Source organism: Filicampus tigris, chromosome 1, assembly GCF_054856515.1.
Source record: "Filicampus tigris isolate MCC_2025a chromosome 1, RoL_Ftig_1.0, whole genome shotgun sequence".
Lineage (NCBI taxonomy): Eukaryota > Metazoa > Chordata > Actinopteri > Syngnathiformes > Syngnathidae > Filicampus > Filicampus tigris.
In genome coordinates, this window is record NC_141217.1 from 32,274,190 (window position 1) to 32,287,068 (window position 12,879).

The 12,879-nt window shown below is 44.5% G+C and overlaps 2 protein-coding genes across 3 annotated transcripts; one reads left to right on the forward strand and one right to left on the reverse strand.

The window, feature by feature from the left end:
- Nucleotides 1-270: 270 nt before the first annotated feature.
- creld1b (CRELD disulfide isomerase 1b) lies at nucleotides 271-8,671 on the forward strand. 2 transcript variants are annotated; one of them, XM_086033325.1, is made up of 12 exons: nucleotides 271-515; nucleotides 1,352-1,480; nucleotides 2,041-2,161; nucleotides 2,237-2,319; nucleotides 3,331-3,441; nucleotides 4,630-4,721; nucleotides 4,797-4,976; nucleotides 5,536-5,631; nucleotides 5,713-5,796; nucleotides 6,056-6,151; nucleotides 6,827-6,967; nucleotides 7,050-8,671. In XM_086033325.1, exons 3-12 carry the CDS (start codon nucleotides 2,045-2,047, stop codon nucleotides 7,268-7,270), a joined length of 1,221 nt encoding a protein of 406 aa, XP_085889451.1. In that variant the 5' UTR covers nucleotides 271-515; nucleotides 1,352-1,480; nucleotides 2,041-2,044; the 3' UTR covers nucleotides 7,271-8,671. The 2 variants fall into 2 exon arrangements, with proteins under 2 accessions (XP_085889451.1, XP_085889440.1); XM_086033314.1 differs by lacking the exon at nucleotides 1,352-1,480.
- A 632-nt stretch (nucleotides 8,672-9,303) lies between these two features.
- On the reverse strand, nucleotides 9,304-12,879 carry LOC147153617 (uncharacterized). The gene is made up of 6 exons (XM_086045733.1): nucleotides 12,870-12,879; nucleotides 12,176-12,291; nucleotides 11,685-11,812; nucleotides 10,151-10,210; nucleotides 9,899-10,088; nucleotides 9,304-9,821 (listed from the first exon to the last, which is right to left on the reverse strand). Exons 1-6 carry the CDS (start codon nucleotides 12,877-12,879, stop codon nucleotides 9,711-9,713), a joined length of 615 nt encoding a protein of 204 aa, XP_085901859.1. The 3' UTR covers nucleotides 9,304-9,710.

The window sequence follows — 12,879 nt, forward strand, 5'->3', positions numbered from 1 at the left end:
GTTATTCGAAATAACTTTATGTAAGACAACGTGATTTGTACTCACAGTGTTAAAATATGCCATTATCTCCCTGCATTAAATTGGTGAAATAAATTAAATGCTTTGAAAATAAGATTTTCATTCATTTATTTAAATAACAAATTATGAATTAGGTTTTGTGGAGGTCAAAATGCGTTGTGATGAACCAGAACAATTGATCGGAATCAGCCATCTTTGTTGTTTACATTCGCCTCGAATGTTTTGAGGTCAAGAGTGGGATAACTCCGAATTCCCACTTCGCGCGAATGCAGCATTAGTCCCTGACACAGAAGCTACTAGAAAGCAGCTCTTGTTCATTCAATAGTCCAGACGTCTGACCGTACAATCCTGCAAAGCTTTTCACTCCGATGGTTGCACAGTGAGCGCATTTAACCAGGCTTCTACCCAAAATATGACTTTGTGCATTTTGCGTGTGCAATACGAAAGGACGTCACGCCGACGAGGACGAGGAGACGTTCAGGCTTTGACTCGTTGAGGTAACAACAGCTGCGGCTAACTGTTAGCCACGTTACACTGTTTCTAATATGACCTCACAACAGCTGTGGCCTATTTATTGCATTTAGTGGGTTCACGCAAAAATTAAAAAATAAATAAATAAAAAACGGGGGCTGAGTAGCAGCATTTATTCGTGTTAGCCAGTGCTATGAGATGAGATGAGCTAAGCTTAGAGCTTCGGTGCTGATGCTGTGCTGACTCACACGGGAAGAAAAGACAGTAGTCTTCTGCATTGGAATATATTATAATTTGGGGAAATACTGCGTGATGATGATGACTTTTAATACTTGGGCTAAGGCTGGACATGCAGAGCCATTTGGTGGGACAGATGCCCATAGTTAAACAAGCGTTTTAACGCCACAAACCTGCTTTACACTAAAAGTCATTGCACCATGCTTGTATATTATTGCTGAAATGACAATAAACCCTCGTGAATCTTGAACTGGCTGAATTGCCATTGCACCATACTTGTATGTTATGGCTGAAATTACATTAAACTATCTTGAACTGGCTGAATTGTAGTAGTGACGTCAGAACAAAGAATCAAATTCAAACATTGTTAGGGTTACTCTAACATCGCAATGTTGTAGGATTCTATTTTCAAATCGCAAAAGCTGCAATTTGGGGGAAAACCCTTCTGCTTTTGTTTTTTTTTTTAGTCAGTACCAGACATTTTCAGACCCTCTTTTACCCTAACGTCTGAAAAAAATATCTAAATAAGTTCCAGGGATTGAATTTCTGAAAAGACATATAAGTATGTATTTGGGATTGAATGACTTTAAATATATACTCTTTCAACGTCTGGAACTTGTCCTAGTGTCAGGTAACGAGAAAAAGGCCTAGGAGCTCTCCGTCGAAGGTGCTGCACTTGGTGTTGTCACGGAGCTGCCTGCTGAAGAAGGCCAGTGTTTGCCGGGCCCCGCCCACACACTGCTCCCACTGCAAGGTCTGATTTTTCTGTCGTGAGGGCGACCGGGGCAATGGAAGACTGGTGCGCGTTGGCAAATGCAGCCTTGGCAGATTTGAAAGCTTGGTCTATCCCCGGGACCCAGTCAACTTCATCCTTGGGCCCTTTTCCCCACAAGGCCTCATACAAGGGCCGCATGATGTGTGAGCTGCTTGGGGAATGAACCGGTTACAAAAGTTCACCATGCCTAAGAACTCCGACAGGGACTTCACAGTGGAGGAGTATAGAAAACTGAAAAGAGACCGCGTTGATAAGGCGGCAGTTTAGTGTCATATTTCACACTAATTACATTTGTGAAATAATTGAGACCAGATCATTATTGTTTCAGGATATATAGTTTTACCAACTTATTTTTCTTTGGCGGCGTGCTGTGAAAATTTTGCAATGTAAAATGGGTGCCTTGGCTCAATTAACGGTGGGAAACGCCAAAGCACAGGTTTTATTAAAGCCTTATTTGGGCGGCATGGCTCAGTAGAGTAATCATTTCCCATTTTTTTCGGGTATTTTTGTGTGTGTTTCTGTGTGTGTTGTCTTGGAAGCATCATGCGGCGGGCCTGGCCATTCCTGCCTATTCTGATGCTTCTGTCGGAGCTGTCGCTCGTCACGGTTCACGCGGCGCCATGCCAGACCTGCCAGAAACTGGTGGAGAGCTTCATCAAGGTACCGCAGCTGCATTTGCGCATGTCGTCACCTCATCGTCGGGGCCTCGTCATGAACGGCGTTCTTCCTTTCTAGGGCTTGGAGAGAACAGCCAACAAAAATTTTGGGGGCGGCAACACAGCCTGGGAGGAAGACAAGTTGGCCAAGTATGCAAGCAGGTCAGTCGCTACATCTACAGAAAACCCAATTAGGGTTTGAAAATTGTTTGAACAGTGAAAATAAAACTATCAATAGACAACAAAACACCAAGCAACTAGTTTCTGTGTTCTAAACAAGTAGCAGAAAGTCGAGAATGCACCTGACCACTCTAAAAGGCCATGTTTAAATCATGCTTAACTTGAAGAAAGTCATATTAGGGGTGCACGGTATGAAGAGTATATTCAACTGAAGGGATGGATTTTTCAGAAGTTAGAAATGTTCTACCCTATCAGCCGGTCGCAGTAATGCTTGTCGATTGTCTTTGTACTTGTTTCCCCTTCCGTGCTCACCGCTCAGAGAGTCAGAAATGCCCAAATTGTAGGCCGATGGCCAGCCTCAAGAGAAAATGAAATAAAAGTATGTTTACAATAGCCACTTTATTGTTGTGCTCTTGAAGAAGTAAGCTAATCATGCTGACGTTTGGACTACTGTAATTTCCAGAGTATAAGACACCCTCAAATATCTGACGCCCCCTCACAATCACCCTTAACTCATTAGGGCCGGGAGCGCATACCCGCGTTTCTACCACTAGAATAATGTGTAAAATGACACGTACGCGCCTGGATTGACCAATAGTATAGATTTAAAAAAAAAAAAATGAAATTCACCAAAATGTGACTTATGAGGTTTAGGCTTGACGCCAGCGATATACACGATGGCAGCACACAATGTTTGTGTTTGCTGTGATGTCTATGTATTTCAGGGATCCAATCAATGATGTCATTGATAGATTGTACAAATTATGACATTACAGTCAATCATGGATATATACTCGATCCGATCGGTGTAAAGTCTAATATTTACATTACGCTCTCCCGATTTGCTGGTACCCTTTATTATCAAAGTGACTAATATGAATGAATAAAGATTCAAAGCATACCAATGAAGTGCATAAGCTCTTAAAAGTCACCTTTTCCTCTCCCAGCCCATGTAATTCAATTGAATAAATAACCGCTGATTTGGTGTTGCAGCGAGACTCGTCTGCTGGAGATCGTGGAGAGCGCGTGTGACAAGACCGACTTTGAATGCAACCGCCTGCTGGAGCAAATAGAAGACCAGGTGGAGACGTGGTGGTTCCACAGGTAACCGCAGAAATGTGGTCACATACGTCACTGTGGACACAATTTGAATCTTCTGAAAAACGCTCTTCTGCATACTTGATGGTACATTCCTACTTTGACTTGCAAGTGCCCCAATGTGATACAACCCCGTCGCTTGGTCCATTAAAATAAATGAGAAAAAAAAAATGATCGTAATAATTTTTTTTTTTTCTTTTTTTTTTTTTTTTTGCGTTTCGAGTTGTGAGCAAAAACTTGACTTACAAATCAGCTTCAGCTACTCTGCCAGTAGTTTTCACAACATCTGGCCACCTTCAGCTGGGAAAATGAAAGTTAACGCAAGGTGCCTTTTTTTGTGCAACTCTTTTGCCAAATGTCTCTTACGGGTCCAAGGTAATTGAGTGCTGGGAAGAAGATGAAGAAAAAGCAGCAGATAACGTCCATCGAATCTTGAAATTATGGCAAAACATGAGTTAGGCCAGCTGTGTGTGTAGTCGACTTGCCCAAGTGTATTGCTGACACACCAGGCCAAAAAAAAAAAATCGTTTTAAAAAATTAAAACGTGCTAAGTTTCATATTATAACGCACGTTTCACTTTTTAATGAGATAAGTTTAATGTTGGAACATGATAAGTTAGCACATTAAAAAGTGCTCATTTTGGCTTCTGCATTCGGCAGAACAAAACGAAGCAATTCCTTCAGGTTAGGCGAAGGATTGGGTTGGGTGGAGCCCTATGTAGGTACAGTCTGTGTGTCTTCTTTTTATATCTTTTTATATCTAAAAAGCCAGCCAAGGGCGTTCAAATAATTTCCAAGCTGTGTATCTCTGTCCACGAAAAGAAGAATAAATTGTTAAAAGTGTGGCAAAACAGCCAAAAAAAACCCAGTGAAAGTTAAGTTCAGTGATATTAAAGTATCAAATAAAGATAAACAGTTTTTTTCCCCCCCATTCCATTTTTAATAGGTTATTACTGCATATTTTCATACAGTACTATGCAGTGCTATTAGAAACACGTTACCCAAAAAGTTTGCGCTATTGAGGATCTGGAATGTGTGAATGGCGTTCGCCATTGTATGAGTTGACATACAAGTCATTTGAGTTCCAACTATGGCCGCGGAACCAAAGTCAAAGCAGGAGTGTATGCCAATGTTTGACGCGTGATATGCATTTGACGTGTTAAGACACACATGACGTGTATGACGTGTGGCGTAGGCAGCGGGAGGCGCCCGACCTGTCGGAGTGGTTGTGCATCGACCAGTTGAGACTCTGCTGTCCTCGCGGGCGCTTTGGACCCGACTGCAAAGGTCGCCGGCTGATCCATTTGCTCTCGCCAAAAGTTGACACGCGAGCGCTAACGCGTATGCATTTTTCTAATACAGAGTGTCCATCGGGCCCCGGTGGTGTGTGCGGCGGTTTGGGCCGCTGCGAAGGTGAGGGCACTCGAGTGGGCGATGGCGAATGCGTTTGCGATCCTGGATACGCGGGCCCGCTTTGTCAAGTCTGCGCTGACGGCTACTACACCGACAAAAGCGCCAACGCTACCGCCGGAGCCTGTGCAGGTGCCAGATTTCCACTTTCACTGTTGTTCATTATTAAGCCCGCTCACATTTGGCCGTGCTCGCGTAGCAATGTGACAAGTGACTCCCATCTTTGTGGATTTTTCTCCAAAACATGGACTGAGCGCTTTGAAACGCCTCTAAAATCCGCCACAACAAATGATTCACAACTGATGTTTGACGTGAAAGAGCTATTTTACTACGACTACTTTTGACAATAATGTTCCATTTGTGCTATTTACGCGTGAGTTTTTAGGGCAAGTGACATCGTTTGAAACGTCACGGCAATTTTGATGCATCGGCTCGGGGAACCCGTCAGAGTTTTGAACCGATACTTGTCAGCCGATCGGAGAAGGGTTTCCCCGAAATAAAATGACCTTTTTTGATTTTGGCAAATGGCTGCAATGACACAGAAAGTGAACAATTTCAAGGGTTCTTAATACTTTCCGTACCCACTGTAAGGTCCACGAGTTGAAGTGGCCATTTTAAGCAAACTAAGCATTTCGTCCGACTGTGATTTCACGCTGTCACGTTGGCGCTTTGTGTCGCCCGTCCTCCGCAGCCTGCTTCCACTCGTGCAAGAAATGCTCGGGGCCGCAGGACTACAAATGCCTGGACTGCAAAGCGGGCTGGATGCTTCACGACAACAAGTGCGTGGGTGAGTGGGCTCTCTCGGGTCACGCGGCGTGCCGTTCATCCGGACATTTGTTACCCGACTGCCCCTCGTGTGTCCATTCAGACGTTGACGAATGCGGCACGGAGCTCTCTCGTTGTCCTTCCAACACTTACTGTCACAACACGGACGGCTCTTACGACTGCAGGGGTAAGCAATGACCGATCGAGCTGATCCGACCGTTACGCGGCCCGCGCGCGCACGCGCGACAAGGTGGGCGGAACAAAATCCATTGCGGCCACAATATGGATTTAACGTGTGCGGCGCGCCTTCTCTCAATATGGTAAGGTAGTGTGGTAGGGGGCAGGGATAAAGCTAAACATTTTTTTTTTCTGGCTGTAGATGATATGATATCCACTCATAGGTTTGTGTCTTTTTGAGTGTGACTTGTTGGTTGACGGCATTTCAGGATGCGACCAGGCGTGTGTGGGCTGCATGGGCAGCGGTCCTGCCCGCTGTAAGAAATGCGCGCGAGGGTACAAGCTGAAAGGAGCCAAATGTCTTGGTAAGCATTTGATTTGGTTGCTCGATAAGTGGCATTTCGTTGAAGAGTCGCACGAATACTATGAAGCTCTAATCAACTTGGCCGTCATGCCACGACTTTGCATTTAAAGGTTTTCGTGAGATCTCTTTAATACGTCAGCTTATTATAGTGATACCTAATCACTCCCAAGTGTCAAGGGAAATGATCCAATTTCACTTAATTCCTCCAAAAAGGATCGTTTATTGACTCCAAATAATGGTTTTGTTCATCTAGTTATGCCAGCCACAGGTAGTGATAGGAAGAAGAAATTCAATGCTCTTCCACTAGATGGCGGAATGTACAATTAACCAGCTGCCATTTGTGCAGCCGAATTCAGAAATCCCCCGTTATTTGTGGGGGATAGGGAGCTTAGTCTATCGCGAAGTAATTGACGCCCCAACCAAAAAATGTTGACAACTCTATAAGATACTCAAAACCAGTTAGATATCGACTCATCTTAAAACGCGAACCATTAAAAATGAATGCGTTCCGGATGTTGCCTATCCATCAGACTATCGTAACTTGTCTTGCTAACAACCAAGGCCAAACTTTGCTCCTCCCTGACATACAAAGCTGCCTCTTAGTCAAGATGCATGACTCTGACATAGTTAATGGATTTATAACAACTGCTGTGGGTGCGTGTATCTCTCGTGGCAGATGTAGATGAATGCAGCGAAGGCGCCATGGCGTGCCCGGGACTCAACGAAGCTTGCATCAACGAGGTGGGATCCTTCCACTGCGACTGCGCCGACGGCTTCATCAGGAGAGACAGCATCTGCGTTGAGAATAAAGCTCCCGGTACGTCAATCTGCCAACACGCGTTGGTCTGTAGCCATCTGCAGAGTTGACGTTTGTTTGCGGTTTGCGGGCCTCCCCTCAGTCGGTCCGGAGAAGGGCCTGTTTGACGACATGACGGACGACGAGGTCCTGGTTCTGCAGCAGATGTTCTTCGGTGTGGTCATCTGCGCCCTGGCCACGCTGGCCGCTAAAGGCGACATGGTTTTTACGGCCATTTTCATCGGGGGCGTGGCCGCCATGGCCGGCTACTGGCTGACGGAGAAGGGCGACTACATGTTGGACGGATTCCTCAAGGGCCGTTAAGACCGACGACGAAGTGGGCCGAGGGCGGAAATCCTCCCGCGCCGGTGTTGGCTCGGGGAGTTGCCCGAAAGGCCTTTGCTGCGTTTTGTTTGCATCGCTACGAAGATGCGACAAAGCAAAGGCATGCTTGAAGACAAGATGAAGGTAACGCTGCTGCACACATTTGAAAGAATTGAACTGAATTCCCCACCTGGACTTTTTTGGGTTCGCGGGTTATGCAAACCACCACTACTGATTGTTGAAATCTTCAACTATATTTATTCATTTGCAAAGTGGCTGCTGTCTTTTTTTTTTTTTTTCTCCTTGATACACACAATCTGGACCTCATCGGCATCATGTTCACTCTTGATGCAGTGAAGCTCATCACGACTGTAGGAATGTTTTGACCTTTTTTAGTAATGATGCATGACACTGAAATGAAACACGGTAGTAGTACACGACATGTATTTATTTCTTGTCTTTGGCATGGAGGACATACAGATGCAGGATGGCATTGCTGCTGCGGCTGCTTTGAAAGGAAATCGATGTGCTTCGGTAACGCTCCAACTATGAGGATGCAAGCCATTTTTATTGCCATGAATTTATTTGTAAAGTTTGGAGCCCCGGATGTGACATGGGGAACATTTTTCAAATTGTGGCCACATTATAGATTTGACACATGCACACAATGCCCATTTGTGTCCACAAGGTCGGCATAAGCGCACAAAATACCGTTTTGGCCCGAATATAAGACGGTGTTTTTTGCATTGAAATGCAGATGTCCTGTAATTAATTTCTATATAAAAATTAATTTGAAGTTCAAAAAAACTTTTTTCAAACTTGAGTCTTGCAAAAGAGGGGGTCGTCTTATAATCAGGGCCGTCTTATATTCGGGCCAATACGGTACAAATGAATAATATCTTTCCTGGAAAGTCAGATAGGAAAAACGGAGCGCAAAACGTGAAGTTCAAAGAAGAAGACATTGATCATGCAGTTGGAAGCCAAGGCAGGCTCCATTTGCTTGCCCAGACCTCCAAATTTCTTCACAGGAATGATATGAATCCCTTAAATGAGTGTTTCATGTGCACATTATGCTCATTTTGTGGCCACAAATGAGCATTTAGTGTACATATTATATCTATGTTCTGGCCCAAATTGAAAATATTTTCCCCATGTCACATCTGGGGTGCAGTACTGAAGCAATGCCTGTATTTCCAAGGTACACTTTTATTTCACTTTGACATTTCCTCTGTGTGAATCGAAGTCGTCCATTTTTTCGAGTGTCCCGTCCGACGTAACTTGTGTTGTGTGCAACGATCACGTTGTGCAAGTTTGCTTTGCTGCACCAAATGTTTTGATCCTTCGGTTCGTACCCAGCTTGGCGTTTTCCTTTTCAATAAACGCAACAGAAGAGAAGTCTGGCTTTGTTGACATTAATTGGATAAGCAACGGCAACAGCAGGAGGGAAGATGTGGAATGTGTCCTGCGGGAACGTCCGTCCGCGGAATTGACGCTTGACTTGCGAGTGAGCGTGCAGGTGGTGATGAGCGCAGGTAAAACACACGTTGGCACTCTACAAGCTTCAAGTCTGCTGTGTCCGTGGCCTCGGACTAACCTTTTGGATGAGGAGCACAGTGGCCCTTAACTTGCAATTTTAGGGTCGCAAAGTAAGTTTTCACTCCACACATGTTCAATATATGACTGATAAATGGGCTTGAAGCAGATGTTTGTCAGCAACAACAAAAAAAGAATAGTATTTTAAAAACTGAATTTACTGTACCAATAGATGAAAAATGGACTTGCACTCTATAATTAAATCTTTTGATCTTTGTGTACTTTTTGCACAACTTGCTGTTTTCAAACAGGCAGCTGAATGACAACATTCACAAAATGAACATTTCCAAGGACGTGACTGTAACTCTAAAAGTCTCTTTGTCGCAAATTGCGGATGACATTGCAAGTTCAGTGGCCACTTCCTGTTTGAGAGTGAGGTTCTGTTGGTCAATTGTCCAGTGTTCAGGGACTCGAATTGCTGATAGGCCAAGCAACTGAGGTTAAGCTAGAATTTGTTTTACAGTTTTATTTTAACAATGTCTTACTTTCACTTCCTACTTCTCAACTTTGTTTATAAAAACGTTTGCAAATTCCCGCCTCAGGCACGCGTCTGCGTCGATGGTAACCCGGAGAAATTATACGAGGTCACTTCCATTGTAGGTTCATGTCGTACTGTTGTTGTGACCCGTCTCGGACACCAGGCTGGTTTGACTTAGCCGTGGAAAAACCTAAGAGCCTTGGAGCGAAATGATCTGCTCCTCTGATTTGAGTAAAACGCACACAACACAACTCCCGAATTCCAAATAAAAAATAAAGAGGCAAAAAGTTGAAACTATTCAAAATATCGGGAAAAGATCACGCGTTTTTGGTGTCTTGAGGTAAGAAGGCGAGCATGGTGAGTGGCGACCTATTTGAGTGTTCCGGTCCAGTTGATAGGGTTGAGGCGCAGCATGTGCTTCTCCCTCAGGATGTCCCGGGAGCGCGCCAATGCGCCGTCTTGCCACTTCTGCTCCATCAGCTGCAAAAACGGCGGCACGAGCAGGTGAAAGCTTTTATCATCCTCCGAGCTCGTCGCGACTTAGCGGCGAGCCTTACCTTCTTGTTGTCGTCTCTATAGGCTGCCATGGACTTGCGGTGTTGCAGCCTTTGCTGGTGTTCAGCGGAAAGGGCGAGGCGATCCACCTCGCGCAGGTCCGCCGCTTCCTTCGCCCCGTTGGCCAACCGCAGCTTCAGCGGGACGTGTTTCTCCTCCATTTGCCTCTTGAGATGCTCACGCAAGTCCCTTCTGCAACCACAGGTCCGCGCAGTCATTTTCAGGCGCTCGGGCGACAGTTTGACATCTCGTACCTGTACTCTTCTTTCTCCACGCTGGTTCCGTAAAAAGGTTTTCGCCATACTTGATGATACCTGGAACGTCAGACAACAAGAAGTGGTGAGACGTAACTTCGCAAAGTAATGACCAGCTATTTATGGTGTAGGCTATATGCATGTTAGGCGCATATGTTATTTTGTCCACTTCAAAGGCGGGTCTGGCCTGTCGAGAGACGTGGAAGTCAGCGAATCAGGACTTATTACTATCTGACTAGCTCCTGTTCCTGCTTTGGCCACTTTGGCTCGGTGATGGTGTCAGTTGAAGCTATTGGCAGGTGTGCCAATTACAGGCTTCTGTTGAATGTATTTTGCTACCGTTTGTTTATTAGAGCAATTGAAAGAGAACCGTGTGTATATTACACCAATTTCCATCTTCCAGCTACAGTCCAACTGTAAAGTATTGACAGTGCTCATTGTTACAGCTTCGTTCCATAATGGAACAAATGATTTTTTTCCCCTCCAAATTCTATACACAACACCTCACGATGACAAAGTGAAGAAAGTTTTTTTTTTTTTTTAATTTTTGAAAATATATTCAAAAGAAGGTTCGGATAACGGATGGGTGGAAAAAAGAAAGAAAGAAATAATCTGTACATAAGTATTCGCAGCTTTTGTCAGGCAGATCATAACCAAGCTCAGAAAGGTCCTCACTTGTCTATATAAGATCTCACACTTGTCAGATCACAAATCAAGCATGAAGTCGAAGGAATTGTCTTGAGACCTCAGAGACACGGCTGTCTTGAGGCACTAATCTGGGGAAGTGTATAGGAAATTGTATGCTGCTTTAAAGGTTCCATTGAGCATATCGCCTGTAAATGGAAGAAGTTCCAAACCAGCAGGATTCTTCAGTCCTGTATGCTAAACTGGCCTGACGGAAGCCAATCCTTATAGTAAAAGGCGGCTGGCCTGGAATTTGCCAAAAGGCACCTTAAAGACTCCCCAGACCATGAGAAAGAAAATTCTCTGGTCTGATGAGACAAAGATTGAACTCTTTGGAGGAAACCAGGCATTGGTCATCACCTCACCAATACCATCCCAACAGTGAAGCATGATGGTGGCTGCATCATGCTGTGAGGATGTTTTTCAGTGGTAGGAACATGCTCAACACCTCAGAATGGGGTGAAGGTTTACTTTTCACCAGGACAATGACCCTAAGCACAAAAAAAAATGAGGCTGTAATCGCTGCCAAAGGTGCTTCAACAAAGTACCGAGCAGAGACTGTGAATACTTATGTACATGTGGTCTTAGTTTTTTTATTTTTACTAAATTTGCAAAAATTTCAAAAATATTATGGTGTGCTGTGTGTAAAATGTTGAGGGGAAAAAAATGCCGTTTATACTTGCCGAATGCACTGTAGTAAGGCCTACGGGAGTTCAAATCATTATCCCCTTTCGCCATGACACAAGTACATCTGTACTTTTACTTGAGTACAGATTGTGAGTAATTTTGCCACCTCTGCCAACTGTGAGGCGCAAGAACCGCTGTCATTGATGCGCATGTGCTTGCCTACCTGTTATACTCTCGCCTCTGCATGACGGTCGTTCTGTGTTGATTGTGGTGGTGAGCAGCACCCGTCTCCAGACCGACTCCGCGTTTACTGCCCGGCGGTGGACACAGAGGGTTCAGTCTCGGAAAGACCTACGGATAATTTGCATGTTGGACTCCTTCACCTCGTACTGTTGCACAGTATCAGGTTAAGGATGCTACTTGTTCACGCCTAATACGGGCACATGTCGCAGCTAATGTGGGCAGGATAGCACCCAATATGAACCCGTTTACATCTCATCTGGACATCTTTGCGCAGGATTAGCACACCTCTTGTGGACACACTTGCACTAAATATGTACGCACCTTATAGACACATTCAGTCCCAATCTAGACAGTTGTTCACGCTCAATATGGAGGACACATTTGATTTGCTCACGCACCTAATGTGGCCAGATTCCCACCTAAGTGAGAACCTTGTTGACACGTCATGTGTACAGCCGCGGGTGCGCCTACCTGATCACCGTGCGGCTGAGCGAAGGCCTCAGAGATGAGTGGCAATGGTGATTGCTTGATGGAGGGTGCACCTGAAGGAAGGCGCGCTGGGCAGGCAGTCGCTCTGGAAATGGAAGCTGTTGGAATGAAGACAAATGCAAATACAATGCATTCAAAACATTACCTGCATGGATAATAACCACAGTTGGCAAATGTACTCCCTTAACAGGAAAAAAGTACCAAAATAGCATTTTTTTTTTTTTTGCTTTTTTATAAGGGATTAGGGTTAGGGTTAGTAGTTATTTTCTCCACCAGAGGCCACAACAAAAAAATGGAATACTAGTTTTCATCCTTTACATCAGGGGCTTTCGATCCTGTTCCACGAGGGCCGCCGTCCCGCCTGTTTTCTATCTCTCCCTGCTGCAACACACCTGATTCAAATGATCAGGATTGTTATCGTGCAGACCTTTACGATTATCTGAGCAACATGTCTCAGTCATTTTGGGGTAGTTGTCACGTGTGGCAAGTTTCAAAAAGAATTCACATCAACACAGTGTTGAAGTACAAAGTATACAATATAGGGAGTAAAAGAAATAAATATTGAAGTGCAGCAAAAATCCACTCTAGTACACTATTCAAATATTTGTACTTAGTTGCTTCACGCCACTGATAATAGAGAATAATATTTCTTTTTTTCAATATTGTCTTTTCTTACGGAGTTTCAT